The following is a 22,639-nucleotide window of genomic DNA, read 5'->3' as shown; positions in this document are numbered from 1 at the left end:
ATGTAATTCAATATAATACAACAGCCCTTAATTACAAAGATTGTAGTTTTTCAGGTTTTATTGTCAGAAAGGTAATAAGTCTACTTTATGTTATTAACTCTTTATCAGGCAAAGAACTATATTTGGTAACTTCAGGTAATATTTTGAGAAAAAAGTTGCAAATTTACTAGATTAAAGTGACAAATCTACAAGACAAAAAGTTGCAGATTTAAGAGATTTAAAGTGGCAAATCTGTGCGAAAAAAGTCGCAGATTTACGAGAAAAAAGTGGGAAAAAAGCAACTTTTTTCTCCCAGATTCACCCCTTTAACCCTTAATAGGGCACTCATTGAAATACTTGCAAATTCCAAATTTCAACCCTAGAGAATATTGGAGGATATTACATACTGCCAGAATGTGTAAAAAAAAACCATACAAAAATAATATTTTGAGAAAAAAGTTTACGAGATTAAAGTGGCAAATCTACGAGAAAAAAATTCGCAGATTTATGAGATTTAAAGTGGTGAATCTGTGAGAAAAAAGTTGCTTTTTTCCCACTTTTTTCATGTAAATCTGCGACTTTTTTAACGTAGATTTGCCACTTAAATCTAGTAAACTTTTTTTCTCTAAATATTACCTGAAGTTACCAAATACAGTTCTTTGCTTGATAAAGGGTTAAGGTCACATTGGGTGGTAGTGGTGGTGTACTGGAGTGCATTATATTGACAGGTGTTTTTAATATTCTGGCACCAACATTTATGTTAAATGGGTGGCCAAAATATTAGAAACACCTCTTAATATAATGACTTCCAGTTCAAAACTACTGCAAACTATAACCTCTTTTATAAAGATATAATTAAATGAACAGCTCTCTGACAAAGCCAATCAAAACTGAACAATATTATTATTGTAAAGGTAGAATTTATGGACGGAGATGTTGGTATTGGATCATGTTATTGTCAGGTTATACAAGTAGACCTAATAAAGTGGCCAGCCAGTGTATATCAAAGTTAGCATGTGAGTTAATGAAGAAATGACAAAGAAATCCTTTCAATACAACAAATTATCATCCATCTAATGTTAAAAAAAATGCAACCTGGTCTCACAGGAATCCGTGAAATAGCCACGGATTTGCTTAACTCAAAATCCATGGAATAGCCACGGAATCACTCAAATTTCCGTGAAACTGACACGCTACAATGCAAGTTAATGACAGTCATATCCCGTGGCTATTCCAACATACAAAGTGATTATGTACATTCATTGAGTGAATATTTAGAAAATAAAACATATATTTCTTGCTAGAAATGCGATCAAAATCCATTTTTATGTAGAAACAAAGTCAAAATATTGATTTTTTCACTAAAAATGAGAGAACTGTCCGCCATGTTTTTTGTTCTGACCGCTGGGACCTTAAAAGTCACGTGACTTGGAACAAACCAATAGGAAAAAATATTAACTTGCATTATATTGCATTGGATTTTGAATTAAGCGAATCCGTGGCTATTTCATGGATTCCTGTGAGACCAGGTTCAAAAAATGATAACAGCACACGATATACAGTTAATAACATCCTACTGTTACCATGGATATGCCACCAGAGTGCTAAAATACTGTACTCAAATAAAAGCACTCTGACTTTTTATACGCATGCAAAAGTGTACTATGAAACTTTACTGAAAAGAAAGATGAGAAATGAGTCAAATGAGTCAAAACTCTAATTAGCATGACACTTCCTGTGAGATTACTCCACTACAAGTTAAAGTAGAATGGCCCTACTCAGATCGTTTTTTTATATATATATACAGGTGCATCTCAATACTTTAGAATATGATGGTGGAGTCCATTTCCAGTAGTTCAAGTCAAATAGCCCCAACCAAGTATTGAGTCATATAGATGGACATACTTTTCAGAGGCCAACATTTCCATATAAACATACGTTTTAAAATTGGTCAAATATTAAATTTCACTGAATTTCAGGTATTTTTAAATTAAATGTAAGCCATAATCAATATAATAAGAAAACATTTTTAATAAATTAAGACATGAAATGTTTCATTCTGTGTGTAATGGATCTATATAATGTGTTATTTCCACTTTTTTAATTGAATTACTGACATAAATAAACTTTCTATGATATTCTAATTTATTGAGATGCACCTGCGTATATTCTAAATATACTATTGATTATTATTAATGATGCATTTATTTAGGCCAGCATTTTCATTTTCTTAAGGTAAGGCTCATTTCATCTACTTAATATACTGTTATGAGGTTTAATAAAATAAAAAAAAAGTATAATCACTTTAAATCTATCATGTTTTTTATGTTAAATCTTGACCTGAAAAGTAACTAAAGCTGTCGGCTAAATGTAGTAAAAGAGGAGTAAAAATTATAATATATTATAATATAATATTTAATATAATATAATAATTAATAATTATAATATTATTACATTCCATCACTGCTAAATAATACCTGTAGCACTTTGTCGCACTGAATTTATCCGACCAACTGGTGAAAAATTGAAAGCCAGTGATGTAATTCAGAAAATAACCACTAGATGGCGCTAACAACAAAGTCTTGAGTTTGGCATGACTAAAGTAACAAAACAAGCTGTCTTATCTTAAATAATTGTAATTTACTCAGCTATTTATCTTATAAGCTATATTTGCAACAGAAGCGCCACACACAAAAAACAAAAAAAACACACACACATAAAACCATAAATCCATCAAAGTTGTGCGTGTTAAAGTGTGCATGACTTGGCAGTGCACATGCAGCAATAAATGCATCAAGTGTTTTGGCTGCTAGAGTGCTACATTCTGTAAATAATATAGGGTGTTTATGGTTCTACTCAATCTGCAGACATGTAGGTCGAGCGGTATAAAACACATGCCCTGCACCCACAACCCCCTCGAGCTATTTCAACGTGTAGGAGAGTAAACTATTTTTAGTTTTATTATGTTGGCTTTAAATGAAAGAGTATTAAGTTCAATCATCTGGCTTATGGTGTAAACCTGTCTCTATACACTGGGCCCTGTGCAGCACAACCAGCTGAGACACTGAAAAGAAATTCAAATGGTCAGAAACTTTAAACGGGATGTGATAGATTAATCATAATCAGTGATGGACAGTAACTAATTACATTTACTCGAGTAATGTGCTTTGGTAGCATTTCAGGTCGCATTCTGCTATTTTATACTTGTAGTTTAAGAGGCAAATATCATACTTTCACTTCATTTAACTGCTTTACATACATGTTAATAATATTTGAGATTGATTATGTATACACTGTATTACTAAAGGTTATGTGGTTCCCATCCAGGGAATTAATTCTGCATTTATTGGGTGTAATCTAAATATTGTAGTGAAGCTCAACTCATTTGAAACAATAATATATATATTCACGGTTGCCTGCCAATAAAGTTTGAGTAATTTTGTTAATTATGGTTTCATTTTCACTGTGATGAGATTGATTAATAGAGATAATTAGAGAATATATACACTTTATCTGTCAAGAATAAATCACATTGTCACAATCATTTCATGGAAAGAGTTAAAAATATTTTATTCCAACTTTATGGGCGACCATGCATATATATGTGTGTGTGTGTTTGTGTGTGTGTGTGTGTGTGTGTGTGTGTGTGTGTGTATACAAAAATGTACAAATACAAAAAATGAACATTTAGTTCAACAGAAAACTAACCAAAAGTAGTCTGCAGTTTAAAGAAATGGCTAAAATTTAAAAAAGCTTAACGTCCGGCTCTGGTAAATGTAGCAGCAAATGCAAACTTGACCAAATGAACCCAAACATTGACAATTTAATGGTATGTCTTGAAGAAAAGGTTGGGAACCACTAGGTTAAGATATGGTACAACTTGAATGCAGGACCTTTACTTGATACAGAGTATTTCTATAAAGTGGTATTGCTGCTTTTACCAGAGTAAGCAATAAGGTTATATGATGTACAGAAATCTGAGGGTTATCACTTGTGTCAGTTCTTTGGTTTCATTAAAAAATCCATTTCATGATGGCTACAAGAATACTTGGTATGGGGGATTTATAGAAAGTTAAATTAAGCCAAGAGTGGTTCCAAACGTGGCAAATCTGAGGGGTCAAATTATACACGGTCGCCCATAAAGTTGGAATAATTTTGTTAATAATTATGGTTTCATTTTAATTGTCATACAGTATGTTTGGATATATATATAATATTTGTCAATAATAAATAACATTGTCACAATCATTTATGGAAAGAGGTAAAAAACATATATTTTATTCCAACTTTATGGGTGACTGTGTATTTAATAATAATAATAATAATTATTATTATTATTATTATTATTATTATTATTATTATTATTATACATTTTATTTCTAAGGGCCTTTCTTATCACTCAAGGTCACCATACAGTGACAACAACAAAAACACAACAAATAATAATTTAACAACTTAGTAAACAGAATGGCGATGTAATATGAATTTTTAGGTACAATATGCCAGTTTAAACAGATGGGTTTTTAAAGGTGGAAAGACAGAAAAATATATTTAGAGTTAATTTCCTGTTCCACAAAATTAAAATTTTTGCATTTTCTCAAATTTATCTTATTCCTATTAAAATACTGGACGATTTCAGCTGTGTGCCTCTAGGAAGCCTTCAAATGAAACAACATGAGACCCACTGGAGTAAGAAGTGTAGTTTTGAATTGATAATTATGGAGGTAACTGGAACAGGGTTTTTAAAATATGTTTGATAAAAACTAGCTGTTGCACAAGACTACAGCTTTACATTCTGACAGAATAAGGTCAAAGCTGACCGATGCTCTCTGCTCCTCACTCTCATTTTTTTCCTCTTCTCAAATTTCACAGGTGATCTGTGACCGGCATCTCCCGTCTGTCATCACCTAATTGACGTGGATTGATTGTTATATTGATGCTTTAAAGTTTGTATATTTACAAACATATATAGGTCTATAAAATGTGGTTTCGACAGGGTTGTAATGGATTTCATGCAGTTCAGTTAACTCTTTTACGAGTTGTCTTTATGACATTTCTGTTGATATAAAAGTGCTCATAGACAGTGTGTGAATATATTTTAAACAGTTCTTTTATCATCATATAAATTGCAGTTTGGATGTAAATAATGTTTTGTGTGTAAGTGGTCTGACTGTAACCATGTTATGGAGGTTAAAGCTGAATTTGCATTGTGTCAATAAATATATGATTTCAATACTGTAAAGATTCAACAAGTGGGATGAACTACAAGTGTTTGGTTGGAATGAGACAAGGGTGGACAGTTAAAGTTAAAGGGATAGTTTGGATTTTTTGAAGTGAGGTTGTATGAGGTATTTATATAGTCAGTGTTACCTACAGTATAGATGGGGGTCCGTTTGAAGAAGCAGGTAGGAGTACCAGCACACCAAAAAAAAAAAAAAAACAGTTTCAGTGTACACCATGTTAAGAATAGTTTAACTACTCAAATGTAACTTGAGTACATTTAGTCAAATGCTGCAGTTAAGTATTAACTTAACTTAATTTTTAGCTACTTGTATTTTACTTGAGTGTTTCCATATGCGACAACATTTTGAAAATGTACTTTTTACTCCACAACATTCACTAGATCACTTTAGTTCCTTTGCAGATTAACATTTTTCACACAAATTATAAATATACTAGTAAATTCTGATATACTATCATGAATTAAATTATTGAAATAGGCCTCACCTTTACCAGCTGCAATGTTAAGAAATGTACATATTTGTGCAGTTATAATTCAATAAGTTCATATACACGGTCGCCCATAAAGTTGGAATAAAATATTTTTTACCTCTTTCCATGAAATGATTGTGACAATGTGATTTATTATTGACAGATATCTTCTTAAAACTAATAATCAATCTCTTCCAAACCTATCACAATGAAAATGAAACCACAACTAACAGTGGATTGTGTCTGAGATAAAGTAATTCCAACTTTATGGGTGTATATTATTATGAAAAAAGTAGAATATTACTCTTATTATTTTGAATCATGAGTATTTTTCCTTTTTGTGCTCAGAGTATATTGTGTTGCGAATCATTTTGTGTGTAAATACATTTTTGCATGCAGGACTTTCACTTGTAAGAGTACACTTACAGTACTTTTACCTAAGTAAAAAGTCTGAGTACTTTTTCTATTGCTGAATATTTTCACCACTTACTAAAGTACTAATTTAAACAGGGCTGCCTCATAGCAAGGTAAAGCAGCGATGACAATGATCAAATATAGCATACAATTAAACAGGTATTGATTTTTTTTTTTTATCTTTATGTGGCTAAAATAGGTTTAGTTGCTGACCCGTCCAAAGAAGTACATTGCTAATGTAGGTAATACACTGACTCTGGATAAATGCCTCAACAACCTCACTTCAATAAATCTTAACTGTCCCTTTAAGAGTTCTACATAGTTTGAATGCAATCCACCCACAATACAGTGAAGAGACAATTCATTAAATGAAGGCCACCTTTGAAATACACTTTATGGTCCTCTCCAGAACGTTCAGCCTGTTCTCCCCTCAAAAACGTCAGTATAGATCGTGTGTACAGGCAGCAAAAAACAAGCTATTTACCTATTTCACTGTCCGCCTGACAGCCAAGCAAAGTTAAAAAAGCAGATTTTTTTTACGTAACTTGCGGTAGTCATGTGACCCTTGTAACTACTTCATTTCTGGCATTTACCTGGAAGTTTTTTGCCCTAAATCTAGATCAGTGGTCAGCCTTTTTTACAACCGCAATTGGGAGACGTGTGTGCCATTTTTAGAATGCGGCATTGTACCACAAGCAGTTAAACGCAAGCCACGATACGTAAATGTGTCGTTAAACACAAGCTGCGATACATACGTGTCTTACTGTCTTTAAATGCGAACCGCGTTACGCATTGTGAGATGTGTGTGCTATTTTTAGAATGCACCATTGTACCACTGGCAGTTAAATGCGATACGTAAATACGTGTCGTTAAACGCGAGCTGCGATATGTACATACGTGTCTTTAAATGCGAACCGCGTTACCTACATACGTGTCTTTAAATGCGAGCCGCGTTACGCATTGCGAGACGTGTGTGCTATTTTTAGAATGCACCATTGTACCACTGGCAGTTAAACGCGATACGTAAATACGTGTCGTTAAACGCGAGCCGCGATATGTACATACGTGTCTTTAAATGCGAACCGCGTTACCTACATACGTGTCTTTAAATGCGAGCCGCGTTACGCATTGCGAGACGTGTGTGCTATTTTTAGAATGCACCATTGTACCACTGGCAGTTACGTAAATACGCGTCGTTAAACGCGAGCCGCGAACGTACATACGTGTTGTAATTTGTGGTACTGACACGCGACCTCTTCTGTCATTTATGTTGGAGAACTTGTTGGAACTTTGACACATATCTTTACTCACAGCTGACTTACAGACTCCATGTGCGGTTATAATGCAATATAATCAGACTTGCACTCAGTGTCATTATATCAGAGCATGGTTTTGTGTGGCTGTTGTGAGAGTGACTCAGATTTTACTCGTTACTACAACATTTTAGAATGGATTTTCCAAGCAAAGATTCGTTATCTTTATCAATTAACATCTCTTTTTTCGTCATCCATCTATTGTATAGAGATTGTTTTTTTTATGTTTTGATGAGAAGTTGAATGAAGAGAGTTCTGTGTTGCAGCAAGGGGCTTGAAATGTAAATACATTGGGCCAAAAATCAGGTAATTTAGGAAAGAAATAGATGAAAAAAATTACTTGATCACCTTGATTGATAATCAGGGCATGCTAGTTTTATTATTGAGTGGGTGTAATGTTTGAACTTAACAGAAAATGATAGTTGTTTTCATATGAAATCTGTTCCATATTCCATTTTTCCATTTGACTTGTTTTCACCTCTGCCATGTTGTGTTGAGCGTTCGGGATGTGAAAATAAGATACTGTAGTGAAATATGACCTGTTTCAATAAAACATGCTTTATTGATGCAAGGTAAAAATATCTCTAGTTGTCTTTTTTTTTTTTTCAATCTTAACAATTTTCAGCAGCAATTTAAAAAGTCACTTGTCTGCACCAGTTTCTTTACTCGAGTCACAACGTTAATACTCTTATTGCATACAGTAAAAAAGTTAAATCATTATTTAAAGACAGGTTATGGGTATTTTTCACGTATTGTCATAGTTTTTTAAAATCTTAAAACCAATGTAAATACTCACACTGGCGCAATCACACTGAAACCCACACGCACACATACACATATACACACTCGCTCCAGACTGAGTTAAAGTAAATCAGTGAGTTTCCCCACTGACACTGTATTTACAGCTCCATACGGCAGTACAGTTGACTCATTAATGTCTTACACAAAAAAATTACAGATAAAAGTGTGCTTTTAAAATCAAATGTCAAACTTATTTCAGTCTCCAGAGAAGGTTACAGCCTCCTGCGCACATGAACAGTATTGCATTATCAATGGGCCGATCACTGTGGTGGCCGATTCAACTTAAAAACATGAAATAACATTAAAACCAAATCAAAATGATCGCCTAAAATCCTGATATACTGTATATATACAAAAATAATCTCACCGTTTCTGCAGTGGTAAGTCTCTGTGTGTGAAAGGTCCAATCAGTGTGCATTCTGTTCTCTTAATGCTAACATGTAAGTGTGTTTTGTGACTGGACTGGGCATAAAAAGGGTATCACACGTTAATAATAGCATCGCAGTTATATTAGAATTTAGTGATTAAACCTTATCGGTCTTCTGTAATGTAGTGAATGAGGACTACAATCAATGGCAAAGGACTTCAAGATATGGTTTTCCATTGCTAAAGAATGATTTTGGAGCCAAATTTCTACAACAACAGTTTTGTTCAAAGCTTTCCGAAGAAATACAGTAAGTGCACAGAAATGTGTGGGGTTTTTTTTGTCGTGATATGTTATAGAAATGATTAAACTCTCTAAGGTTAATGATTGTCGTTTACTACATGCTACAGAACCCCATAGAGGCTGATGAGAAAATAATTCTGGTCTAGTGATCCTAGTCTGATCTAATTCTTTTTTTCTCCTGTGTTTATGACTTAAAACCGGTTTTAAAAAAAGGTTTTGCGTAAATAATCATTCTACAGTCATGGAAAAAATTATTACACCATTGTTTTCTTCAATTTATGTTAATTTTAATGCCTGGTACAACTAAAGGTACATTTGTTTGAACAAATATAATGATAACAACAAAAATAGCTCAAAAGAGTTAAGAGCTGATATCTAGACATTCAACATGGTGTTCTTGACAATAACCAAAATCATTACCAAGACAACCATGGAGAATGGCTAGATATCAGCTCTTAAGAAAGCTCTTAGAAATTGAAGAAAAAGGGCAGTCTAATATTTTTTTCCATGACTGTATTCCTAAATTCTCTTAAACTGGTGGAAAAAACAATTGGTCAGGTGTGTTTTTTTAGTTCATTTTTCCAGGTGTTTGTTGTTATACTACTTATTTCAGCCACAAGAGGCAGAAGTGCACCACTACCCCACATTCTTAATAGGATTAAAAGCAGTGATGTCCCAGCAAAGCTTCATGAACCATTTTCTTTATCTTCTATGCCCCATAGATGGGGTGGTTTGAAAAAAAAGGCTCAAGGAATGGTAACTCAGTGAGAGAGTACCATCTAGTGGGCTCAGAAAATAAAGAAAATGATTTGTGAAGCTTAATCTGCACATCACATTTTCTGGCAGCTGAGTTTTTTATTTCTCCATGCACTCTCACTACAAGGTATTGCAAGTTCACTCTTATTTTAAACATTTGGTAATGGTGCACTTCAGCCTCTTGTGGCCAAAAAGAGTATTACAACAATAAACACTTAATGATCCTGACAATTGTTTTTCTACCAGCCTACATGCAAAACAATGTAGATCAGACTTAGAAAATGGATCAATAGAACTTTTTTTTCCTCACTTGCCTCTCAGGGCTTCCGTAACATACACATATAGCCATTTTAGGCAAAATAAAAAAAAATGACTAAAGGTTTAAGGAGAAGTCTTCAATGACTTGTTAAATCCTGTGTGAGAACTTAAAATACGATTACAAATGCTACGTTATCCTGAAATGAAAATTACTGTTGTGGTTCACTTGAAGAATGGCACTGAACAACTGTTCACACAGTCTAGGTTTACAGCACACTGACATAGGTCACTGCTGTCACATAATGACGACAACAACAACAACAAAAACAACAACACTAGCTGCACTGCAAAAGATATCTACAGAAGTCATTCAATCTCATATTCAGTCTTTAGATAGAGTTACAAAAAAATATTGGGGTTCGTTACTGAAGTACCAAACCCTGGTGGAAGATTGCTTTAAATTTTCTGTAATATACTGTGAGAATACGAGATTAAATGACAGGCATTTTTTGCAGTGTGGTCCTTGTAGTTGGAAGCAGCGTGGAGCCTGCGGCCCACCAGCCTCCGTGGCCCCTTGACGACAGCTGCTGGTGCTTATTTTCATCCTACTATCCTGCCTCTGTTAACTTGAAGTCCTCTGCTGCTGGAGAACATCATAGATGTCGTCCACTTTGCTTAGTCTCTCAAAGAAGGGGATAAGATCCAGGAGCTCGGTGTCTGACATGTCGTCAAACCAGGACGCTACAGGAACCTGGATGTTTGAAGAAGCAACACATTGTGGAATTAAAAGACCATAACATATTACACAGCACTTAATATGATATAAATGTTGTGTTGTTATTGTCCCCAAAAAAAATTATAAAGCCCTGAGAGAAAATTGAGAGCAAAAAAAATCTGGTGATCCACATCTGTAATTTTGATCTCAGATGTTTTCTCTCCTGTGTTTATGACTGAGGAACATGTATTTAAAATAAAACAAGGTCACTATTATAATCTCTCGAAGTTCCTTTTTTTCATCTGGCTATTTTGCAGTGTTGCAAAGTAGATATTACATCTACTCAAGTACTGTACTTAAGTACAATTTTGACTTACTTGTACTTTAAATGAGTATTTCAATTTTATGTAACTTTTTACTTCTACTTCACTACATTTTTAGGCAGATATTGTTACTTTAGTTACTTTACAAATCACAATTTAATATGAAAAACAGGATCATTTTAAAGTCATTCGACTTTTTCTTTTATTTTATTAAATCGTATGACAATATATTAGGTAATTAAATGAGCCCTCTCTTTACAAAATACTGCTTGCATGAAAGCATCAATACAAATAATGGCATAATATATTAAGAGTATATAAAATAATCTGAGAGAGTCCATTCTGCATAACAAGTACTTTTACTTTTGATACTTTAAGTACATTCTGATACTGATACTTTCTCAAATCTCATAAAATGTCTTAAATGTGATTGTGTCTTAAAAATGTATTAACGTTACTTTTAGTGAAAACAAATGCATTAACTTCAGTCTTAGCTTCAATATTATTTAATCAAACAAATTTGATTATTTATTTGAGTATTTAACAAATATAAATTCACAACAGAGAGGCTTCTTGTGTTTGTAGTGAGACTGAGCTTTTTTATTTCAATGTGAAAGAGCTGTGAATAAATTCATATACTTTGCAAGTAATTCAGAGCCTCTGATTTTGAAATGGGTCTTAAATTGTATTTACTATTATCTTTAAAATAGTTTTAAAAAGTCTTAAATTTGACTTGTTAAGACCTGCAGGAAACCTGGTCATAGACACAGGAGAGAAAACAATTTAGACAAGGCTTAGAAAAAAAGATAATCAGAATTTGCCTCTCTGGGTTTCCGTACATATCAGTGTATTGCAATAAATAAATGAATAAATGACTTACTGCGTTATCGGGATGGAAGACGTAGGAGGCTGGGGAGTTATCAATGATGATGACCTTGTTGAGGTCTCTTCCTAAACGGCTCAGGTCTTTCACGTAGTTCCCTTTATGGAAGACACATGACTCCCTGAAGAGACGGCTTCGGAAGGCCCCCCACTTGTCCAACAGGTCCGACACCGGATCTGCGTACTATAGCAGCAGGAGAAAACCAGAGGCTAGCTTTAGACACAGATGCCCTGTGTTTTTCTATGGCTTCACAGCCATTCTGTATGGGTATGTTCATTCAAATTGTTGTTTACGTTACTTAATAGAAATACGTATGTCAAAAGAACTTGCATGGGGGAAAAAACACACATTTTAAACTTAAAATCAACATACTACTGAACTAAAATCAACATACTACTGAACTAAAATCAACATACTACTGAACTAAAATCAACATACTACTGAACTAAAATCAACATATTACTGAACTAAAGTCATCATACTACTGAACTAAAACCAATATACGTACTACTGAACTAAAATCAACATACGTACTGCTGAACTAAAATCAACACACGTACTACTGAACTAAAATCAACATACTACTGAACTAAAATCAACATACTTCTCAACTAAAATCAACATACGTACTACTGAAATAAAATCAACATACTTCTGAGCTAAATAGCAGACTAAGTGGTGATGTATGACAGAGGACTTGCTCACATTTCACAGTGACAACAACAAAAAAGTCAGAATAATTGGATGTAAATGTTGCATTAGCTAGTTTTTCTTAGTACAAGTTACAAGTCCAATCGTGAACTTATTATCAACAGTTACCTAGTTATACCAGCAGAGACAAAGCATTATTAGCATTCATTTAGAGTTGTGCTTCTGGCTACCAGATAAATGTAACTCAAATATTTACTTTTCACTAATGTTTTCACTTTCAAAATAATTTTTTAGCTCCGTTTTTGTATTCCACCAACTCCGGGGAAGTACCTGGCTTTTTGAAACCAAAAGAATGAGCTGAAAGATGCTGGAGTGCTACATAGACATTAAGGGAGCTGTAGGATCACGTCACTCGATCAAGCACACACACACGCACACACACACAGCCATTTGATCCGTCGTTGATATAAAAATACAGATTATAGCAGCTTTAAAATTAGAGCTGCAGTTTAGCGATGACCACCTAACACCTAATCTGTGTTGGCAATTTGTCAATTTGTTTGTCTAGAATTCCCACAGTTTGCTATAGTGAATAAGGAACACAGGGGTAATGTCTGTCTACCATGAAACTAAAACTTAGTCATGCATAATGTACATTACTGTGTTAAATGTAATGTTATGGTATTTTACAAGCTTTTTTTTCATTAATTTGAATGGTAAGCCTGTTAAGCCGAAACAGACCTATCAACCTGCATCACATTTCAATGCACAGTTTCAGCATGACTACATACAACAGGCCAGTACACCTTGTTAGTACTGCATTGGACCCTCTTTTGCATTCAGAATTGCATTATTTCTCCATGGCATTAATTCAACAAATTGCTTGAAACACTCTCAGGGATTTTGGTCCATATTGACATGATAGTCATCATACAGTTAATGCAGATTGGTAGGCTGCACATCCATGATGCAAATCTATTGGATTTAGATTTGGAGGCCATGTGAGTAAACCTCATTGAGCTTTGTGACATTGCATGTTGGGCACACTGGTCATAAAGGGGAGAACATGGTTAGCAACAACACATCGTAGGGCTGGGCGATATATTGATATAAAAAATATATCAATATATTTTTAAATGTGACATGGAATTAGAGCATATCACATATATCGTGTAGTTCAAATTTAAATACTGCCCTTACTAGGGTTTGTCAAATTTAATATTTAGTAGTGTTACTTTTGTAATGTTCGTTATTCTTTTCTTATATAAATATATTTATTTCAGAAAAAGACTGGCCTATTTAATTTCATAGGCTATTTTTATTCAAGATATTTTTTATTTAAATGTGCACTTTATGGAGTTTTAATTTTTTTTTAAAAAGCTACTCCTGTTGTTATACAGTATTTAGTTCACTAAACAGTTTCAATAAAACTACTAGTGACATGTCATATTTGGCTTTGACTGAACATTTGCGCTCACTTTGCAATAAAAAATATTGGGATATATATCATATATAGATATTCAGCCTAAATATATGGGGATATGACTTTTGGTCCTAACACTCAGGTAGGCTGTGGCGCTTAAATGATGCTCAATTGGTACGAGGGGGCCCAAAGTGTGCCAAGAAAATATCCCCCATATCATTACACCAGCAGCAGCCTGAACCGTTGACACAAGGCAGGATGGACCCATGCTTCCAGGTTGTTTACGCTAAATTCTGACCATGCCATCTAAATGTCCCAGCTGACATCTTGACTCATCAGAGCAGTTTTTCCAACGTACTATCTCCCTTTGCCAACATACCAGCTCATCTGCATCATGTGTTGTGTGTTCAGAGATGGTCTTCTGCATACCTTGGTTCTAACAAGTGGTTATTTGAGTTACTGTTGCCTTTCTGACAGCTTATACCAGTCTGGCAGTTCTCTTCTGACGTCAAACATGAACAAGGCATTTTGGCCCAGAGAACTGACGCTCACTGGATATTTATATTAAAATCCCAGTAGACTTGCAGTATGTAAAACACTCAAACCAGCCTGTCTGACAACAACAACCACGTTATGTCAACCAAGTCACTAACATCACCTCTTTTCTCCATTCTGATGCTCGCTTTGAACTTCAGCAGCTCGTCTTCACCTTGTCTACATGCCTAAATACATTTAGTTGCTGCCATGTGATTGGCTGATTAGATATTTGAGTTAAGGAGCAGTTGAGCAGGTGTACATAATGTATGTGAGAGCCATAGAGACGTGATATCTACAACATTCAGTCAGTGAGTCACAACCCATCAATGTTAAGTTGAGGTTAACGCGGTTTGAAGTTAATGTGAGAGGTTAAAAATGTCGCCTGACAGGTATCATAAATATCTTTATGTGTGAGCGTGTATGTAGAAGGTGACCTACATATCAAACACAGAAATGACAGTTATTCTAACAGGTGTCAATCAGTGTTGTGCATACATGATGGTTCAAATGTTAACCGCAAGTTACACAGAATTAGAAGAGCAGTCTGACCTTGGATAAGCTTGCGGTGAACAAGACACACTCGAACATCTCTCCCATCCTTTTGAGGAATTCATCAACATGGGGTCTTTTTAACACATACACCTGGGTGGAGACACAAAAGTGGAGGAGAATGAAATCAAACAGTTATTGTACCACATGCTTTGATATTAGGGATATGCTCAAGAACACAAACTATTCATGGGGAAAACATAGAGAAATAAAAGGAAACATTTTATGGTGTTACCCACTGCAAGCACCTTTTTTTTTTTTTTACATTAAAGCTGGTGTAGGCAGTTTTCTTCTTTTTTCTTTTGGTGTCACTGGACAGAAATGCCATAATAAGCTTTGGAGCATATGTCATTTAAGTAGCTCTGTTTTCAGTGTTTTAAAAGATCTAGTCTGTGACTGGATAATTTGGTCAGTAATGTAATTTCAGAGAGAGCTCCTATTGGCTGTTCTAAGCAGATATGAGCGAGCACGTCACTTTAGATGATAAAAGTCTAGCGCTGAAAAAGTTTGGGGTTACCCAGAAAATGTCTGTGAAATTTTTCCATGAAAACTAACTGTTTTACTCATGAAATGAGTTACAAAATGAATCAAAAATATAGTAAAGACATTGATAAGGGTAGAAATAATATTTGTAACCTGTTAAAATCTCCAACTTTACCTCTAGATACTCAACCAGCCTGAAGAAGGATCATTTTATCGCTTCTCAAATCAGCACAAAACAATTTTCAGCTGTGCTCATATGATGCTCAGGTGTTTTAATGATCAATGCGCCTTTCAACACTATAAATTTAAATTAACACAATGTGCCGTTGGAACACAGGAGTAATGAATGCTGACAATATACAGTCATGGAAATAATATTAGACCACCCTTATTTTCTTCAGTTCTTGTTAATTTTAATACCTGGTACAACCAAAGGTACATTTGTTTGGACAAATATAATGATAACAACAAACATATATTCTAGACATTTTCCATGGTTTTCTTGATAATGATTTTTGTTTTTATCATTATTTGTCCAAACAATTGTACCTTCAGTTGTACCAGGCATTAAAATCAACAAGAAATTGAAGACAACAATGGTCTTATAAAATTTTCCATGACTGTAGAATAGATATTTCATAAGAAAATCAGCCGTTTCAAGCTTTAATGACAGTGCGTTTTTTATTCTATTGTGCTTTTCTTTGAAAAAAATAAGTACATTTCTAAGTGACCCCAAACATTTGAGCTATAGTGTATATGATATATGAGTTACACTTTCCGAAATAATTGAGAAAAAATATTGAACTTTTTCCCGCTTCTCAATTTTTTTGAGCTGTATCTGTAATATGCATTTGTGAAGCAGTCAGGTGATGCTTGGCTAGCTATATAACAGCATCTGCTCATGTTGGTCTGGTGGGAGGGGCTTAGGAGAAAAATGCCTACCCCAGCTTCAACATTTTCTTTTATACTAATTCTATGTGGCTATGATGACATCATATACTGCTTAAGAAAACATTTCATGAAACATCCAAACATGACTTTATATCTGCCTCCTCTAAGATGCTGGCGGCCTTGTTTCTGAACCAAGTCATCCTGAATAGGCTTTCCCCACTTTAACAAGCCTATCCTGGATTACTTGAAACAGACCCAGGCCCTTTGGACAACAAAGCTCCTCTGTCTTCCGGGAGGCCCAGCACAACTGATTGCGGTTACCGCTGAACGCCTGCAGGGAATAGTCGCTGCCATTCCCCGGCACCAATGAGCAGGACATAACATGCGCCACAGAGGGAGATTGATGGCCAGTGATTTCTGAGAAGCCTGCCAGGGTTTCCTCATTTCGTCAGGCCACGTAAATAGCCACCTGCTGCTTGGAGCCATCAACAGAGCGGGCTACAGCACTGTCAGGGAGCTAGCACAGTGCCTCCAGAAACCATGAAGAGTTTCTTTAATTGTAGTGCCTCACTTTTGTATTTAAGAGTTTGAAAAGCATCCTACTATTCAGGTCAGATGGTGTGCAACAACATGAGTGTGTGGTATAAAGTACAATGGTCAGTGTAAATAAAATAAGGCTCTGTAATAATCCTGCTTGCACATGTTTTGGGGCTTTTATCAGGAAGTGTATCAAGCTTGTAGAAAACTCCATGATGGCTGCTTTATTTTTATCTCTTTTTTTATCCTGCTGTATCTTATTTTATCATATTTATATTTTTATTTCTGTTTCCCTGTTTTAATTGACTGTTTTTACTGTTTTCAATTGTTTCTTGCTGTTTTTAATGTGTATGTAAAGCACTTTGAATTACCTTGTGTTGAATTGTGCTATACAAATAAACTTGCCTTGCCTTGCCTTGCCTATGCTTTAACATTGTGCTTATGTGATTGAAGAAGCACAAGATGACAGTGTGCCTACCTGGTGAACTGTTCCATCAATTTCCACTGGAATGATAAAATCAGCATTGTTCACTGGCTGTTGAAAACAAAAGTACAAAAGTGTTAAACACACACAAATACATTTTCCTTTAATCTCCAATGTTTAAGTACACTCTTCCAGAGACATGTGAGCGTTAGCAACAAATATGAAGCGACGACGTGTGAAATAGACCAAACGACGCCACCTGAGCATCTTTTAAAGAACACAATACTGTAAATAATATGACATGTCAGTCCCATCGTTGAAATATGGGCGCTATTGTAAGTGATAAGGGTCGTAAAATATCTGATTTATTTAGACAGTTCTCACTTCTCAAATATGCTTCTCAAATGTTAGTATCACCCCAAGCATGTTCTATATGAAGCATTACACCGTGGCCTAGATTGGTATAGTATGAGGTCATGCAAGTAGTTTACCATTGACACAAGGTGTGAGCTACATTTAGGATTATTGCATTTATGTTGCAATAGCTTAAGATAATTATCAATAATAAATTATAACTAAAAAAGGATGGGTTAAATGAAGAGGTAGAATTTCCCCATTGTGGGATAAATAAAGGATACATCTTAATCATCATTCATTTTCCTTTTGACTGAAGAGGAATTAAAAATAGCTTGAACTGGAATCATACTCCTACATGCAACAACTTATTTAAATTTTTTAACATGCTAAAATATCTTTCTCCAATGTGCAATATCTGTAAAATGCAAAGTACTTTCAGGAAAACAAAAAAACTAAAAATATATATATATCAACAATTAATGCCAAATAGCAGAAATGTATGTATATAATGTGTATAGAATGTATTTATGTCTTATTATTTATATTCTTTATTCTGTCTTCTATATGTGTCTGTATTTTGAGCTGCTGTGATGACTAAATTTCCCCTCTGCAGAATAAATAAAGGCTTATCTTATCATAACTAAAGCTCAGTCTTTGGTAGCATCAGTACAAAATCAAATCCAGCATCCACAGCTATTTGATCTGCCAAGTGCAGATCTCTTTGGCGAGCTCACATCTTTCACAGTGAGCAGGTAGTGTGTAGTGTCTATGTGAGCAACCACTCTGTCTTTTGCATTTCTTTAATCCACTTCCACCTCCACTCATCTCAGGACAAATAAAGCTTCATTACAATTACTATATTACCTTTCTTCCTCTAACTTCTTAAAACAACTACAATGAGTTTTAACAGGGAATGAAACAGTTGAAATGCAATATTAATGCCTCTATAGGACCAACATAAGTTAAGTTAGTAAACATATTGGCTATTTCTGTGTAGTAATTGTTAATGGCCCCGGTGTGATTCCCTGCAAAATCAGACAGAATGTCTGACAGAAAGTCAAAATGACTGTATATATTATATACAAAAGAACAAATGTTTCCCAATTGGGGCATTAGATATTTTGTCTTTGTACTGTTAAGGAATTGCAAATCATTGCATTGTGTAATTTTTTTTCCCACAGCGTTCAAACTTTTTGGTAGTGCATGTTTAAAAGGAAGCAGCAGGAGATTTTTCTGTAGAAAATTTTATTTTTGATATTATATTTTGCAGTTATGGATAATACTGAGACAGGATCAGCAAATAGAAACAGAAAAGGATTGACTGAAGAACAAAAGAAAGCTAAAATTTAAAGGATTCAGAACTGATCCTGAATTGTCCCTCTTCCTCCCAGACAGATATGTAACATGTCTATTTGACTTATGAAACACATTGTGAGAGACAGTTTTTATTGTTGTACAACTGTTAATAATCTTACACAGCCACAAATAGACACACTATCTCATCACTATGCATCCTACCGCTGGCCATAGGATGTACATATATGTACAATATGTTCATGATTTTGTTTAGTTATCTAAATGGTGATACAGCAGTGAAACTCAAAGTATTGAATCGATGTAGATGATGAACATTAGCCAAAATGTAAAGCTATTTTTTGGCAGAAGGGTTATCATGTTCATGTTTCAGCAGTAAAATTGGCATGCACGCACTCACCTTCTTTCACTCACTCACTCGCACACGCACACACACACACACACACTCCATCGACTTCCATACACAGGACCTACACCTATACAGAAGAGGATTAGGGTCATAGGAGAAAATAATAATGACAGGAGGGTGAAAAATGTTTTATGCACTTGGAGAAAAAAGTAGAAATGCAGAGAATAAAGTCAAAATACACTATTGATAAAAAAAAAAAGTCTAAATGACAAGAACAAAGTCAACTTTTTGAGTTTGGTAAAGTAGACTGGAAGCTACAAGCTGATTTTCCTCAATACATCTAATATATGTAACCAAAAATTCACATAAATTATATTCTCAAAACAATAGTTCTAGTAGCTTCTACCAAGAATATCTCATTTATGTGTCGGGGGATTTTAGTTCTACTACACCCTTAAATATTGTGGGTATTGCTCATTTTATGACATTTATGAAAATCAGCTTGTAGCTTGCAGTCTACCTAACTGTTCAGATAGAAAACAATGTTCCTCTGATTACTTTTGACACGGGAACAACCAACCGAAGACAAAAAGTTGACTTTATTCTCATCAGTTCGACTCAATTTCTCGAACTGCATAACGAAAAAAAAAAAATTCCTCCTCATTATTTTTTTCTCCTACCTGACCCCAATACTCTTCCATGGACCTCAGCAGCTACAGAAGCAGGCAGGGTCTGAATAAGTTGGCATGACTTGGGAGGAACATCAATACTCAGTGTTTCTACACCGTCATGCTAATTTTTGTATAAGTTCAGTGACGGTTCTTAGAGGGGGGCAGCAGTACCCCTGTAATATTAAGCCTGGACCCATCTCTGGCCCCCCTCACTAGACAGTCTTTAGGAGACTGTAGCGGGCTCAGATACTGATATGATACTAGTATCATGTGAAACTAGACGACCTAGGAGTTCTTTCGTACCAACTTGTCATGACACCTCGTTGGGAAGGGGAATAAATAACGCTCTAAAGACGAGGGAAAAAAACTGACATGCTCCTTTTCAAAAGGGTCTGACTTCTCACCTAAGACATCTGAAGTCTCCCCTCTACAGACACGCTTAATTTATACTAAAAAACACAGTTTTTTTACATTTAGTACAAATATAGTAAAGTGTTATTGAATGTTTCTGTATATTGGGGTGCATAGACAGTCTTGGAATTGCATAAATTGGGTATCACTGGAAAGCTGAGACTAAATGTGTCCAATTTTATTAATGTGTGGTGACAGCATTTTTTAAAAGCTGGACCACACTGTATAAAATGACCTTCTGTGGCTGTTAGGATTATGGTGTTATAATGTGGCATTTTGAAGCATTTCTATAATTTCTCAAGTGGCCATATACAGTTAAATAAACAGTATGAAAACTAAGAGTAATCCCTAAACTGAGAGTACTTGAGGACGATTCTAAAACATGTACATGTTTTTCATAATCTGTTTGTAAATGTAATCATTTTTGCAATTTGTTTGTCCTTGGTTTGTGTTATATCTGTGTTATTTTGTAACTGTTTTGTACTTGCTGCTGCCTATCTTGGCCAGGTCTCCCTTGAAAAAGAGGTTCTTAATCTCAATGGGATTTTCCTGGTTAAATAAAGGTTATAATAATATAATAATCAACCTAAAAAATGACTGCAACAACGTATTAGACATAATTGAGCATGGGAAATTGCAATCATAAACGCATATTGTAATAATGTAAGATCCTTTACACTGCAATATTTCAAAATGGTATAGGTTCATTATTTTTATTAAATACCATTTTTAACCTTCATATAAAATTAAATATTTGATCATTTAAAAGTTTAAAAAATGGGTCACACAGCACACCAGCTTTCCTCTGGCTTTAAACTGAAACCAACTCCAAAACTGTGTTACCTGTGCTATATTTAGTATGTGTGTCAAAGTAATAATGCGTTTTATTATTCACCCTGTGTGAAACATGGAGTTCACAGAGTCTGACCCTGTTTACACATAGCAAGTGGCGATATCCAGTGACATCCTTTAGGACAGTCTGTGACCTGAGAAGGACTAAACACCGCATGACATTCATTACATAATTTGTCGTGACACAGGAGCCTTGACTTCTGGCATTGACTACTTTGTTCACTGAATGCTACCTTAAAAGGTATCAGGCTGATCAAAAGGATGCCAGTTATTTGTAGGAACAATGTAAAACTCAATAAATTAATTGAAAGTTACTTTATTAACACTGATTCTATTTCAAGAGGTGTGTAGCTGTAATCTTTTCTTAATAAAAGTACAGTTATTTAATACAAAAGTTACTATTGCATTTGCAAACCAATAAAAAAAAAAAATCATTGTTGATCGTTTTTTTGTCATTTTTTGCAGACTTAATGGTTGCAGGTGGCAGTTAAACATGTCCTTTGAAGTATACTTTCATTCTTAGAAATCTGGTTTTAATGACTTTCTTTACATCTCACTTAGATTATATAGGGTGTATGTGGCTCCTGCATCGTGAAACTAGAACACCCATAAAATAAATGGTTAATGTTTAGGTGGCACATGAGCTCAGTCCATTACGATAAAAATAAGTCATGTGCCTCCTAAAAATATCAAAAAGATGTAGTGCAAATCCCATTGCTATTTCTGCCTTGGCAAGTAGATTGTTTCCTTTAACAGTCCATATATACACAGCAGCTAATTATCTTGGAATACGTGATCACATTTCAGTAATTAAGGGGCGAAAGTATAAAATAAAGATTACAGAAGCCACTTAGTCCAAATGAAACAGCTGTTAAAGGACTAAACTAATTTGGATGGATTTTTTTCTTTTTTAAATAAAAAAAATAGATTTTTGGTGACTATGATCTCTGAAAAGGCAAGTTTAGTAACCAATTATTTGAAATTTTAAAGAAATTACAATTAATAATTATACTATCTAAATCACAGGAAGCCCAATGTTTGGCAAAATGTGTGTGTGTGTGTGTGTGTGTGTGTGTGTGTGTGTGTGTGTGTGTGTGTGTGAATAATTATCGGGAATCATATCATGAGAGTAAAATCAGTCAAAATGGTCAGACAGAACACAAATCATGTGACTCATTATATTCCACAGATTTAGTCTAATGTGGTTACAGTTAGAACTGTTGTGGTGCAAAAGCAACTTCTGCACAAAGATTATACTGTAAACTTGGGATAGAAATGAGGCATAAACTCAAGTTCTCAATTGGATTAAGGTCCGGGGATTGGGCTGGCCACTCCATAACATCAATGTTGTTGGTTTGGAACCAAGATT

The 22,639-nt window shown here is 34.7% G+C and overlaps 2 protein-coding genes across 2 annotated transcripts in view; one reads left to right on the top strand and one right to left on the bottom strand.

Annotated features, from left to right (window-relative positions):
• obsl1b (obscurin like cytoskeletal adaptor 1b) overlaps window positions 1–5,280 on the top strand; it is a 38,802-nt gene extending 33,522 nt beyond the window's left edge. The window contains exon 22 of the mRNA XM_059342948.1: window positions 4,852–5,280. Within this exon, the coding sequence (XP_059198931.1) occupies window positions 4,852–4,862 (11 nt within the window). The 3' untranslated portion in view covers window positions 4,863–5,280. The remainder of the gene's footprint in view (window positions 1–4,851) is intronic.
• Window positions 5,281–7,953: 2,673 nt separating this feature from the next.
• The window catches only part of LOC131979375 (carboxy-terminal domain RNA polymerase II polypeptide A small phosphatase 1-like), a 33,480-nt gene continuing 18,794 nt past the window's right edge, over window positions 7,954–22,639 (bottom strand). Inside the window, exons 4-7 of the mRNA XM_059343332.1 lie at window positions 17,371–17,427; window positions 14,982–15,074; window positions 11,819–12,004; window positions 7,954–10,651 (exon numbers count right to left, since the gene is read on the bottom strand). Coding sequence (XP_059199315.1) covers window positions 10,523–10,651; window positions 11,819–12,004; window positions 14,982–15,074; window positions 17,371–17,427 — 465 coding nt within the window. The 3' untranslated portion in view covers window positions 7,954–10,522. The remainder of the gene's footprint in view (window positions 10,652–11,818; window positions 12,005–14,981; window positions 15,075–17,370; window positions 17,428–22,639) is intronic.

This window comes from Centropristis striata, chromosome 10 (genome assembly GCF_030273125.1).
Source record: "Centropristis striata isolate RG_2023a ecotype Rhode Island chromosome 10, C.striata_1.0, whole genome shotgun sequence".
NCBI lineage: Eukaryota > Metazoa > Chordata > Actinopteri > Perciformes > Serranidae > Centropristis > Centropristis striata.
Note: the sequence above shows the minus strand (reverse complement) of the source record. Positions and strands in the feature narration are given on the sequence as shown.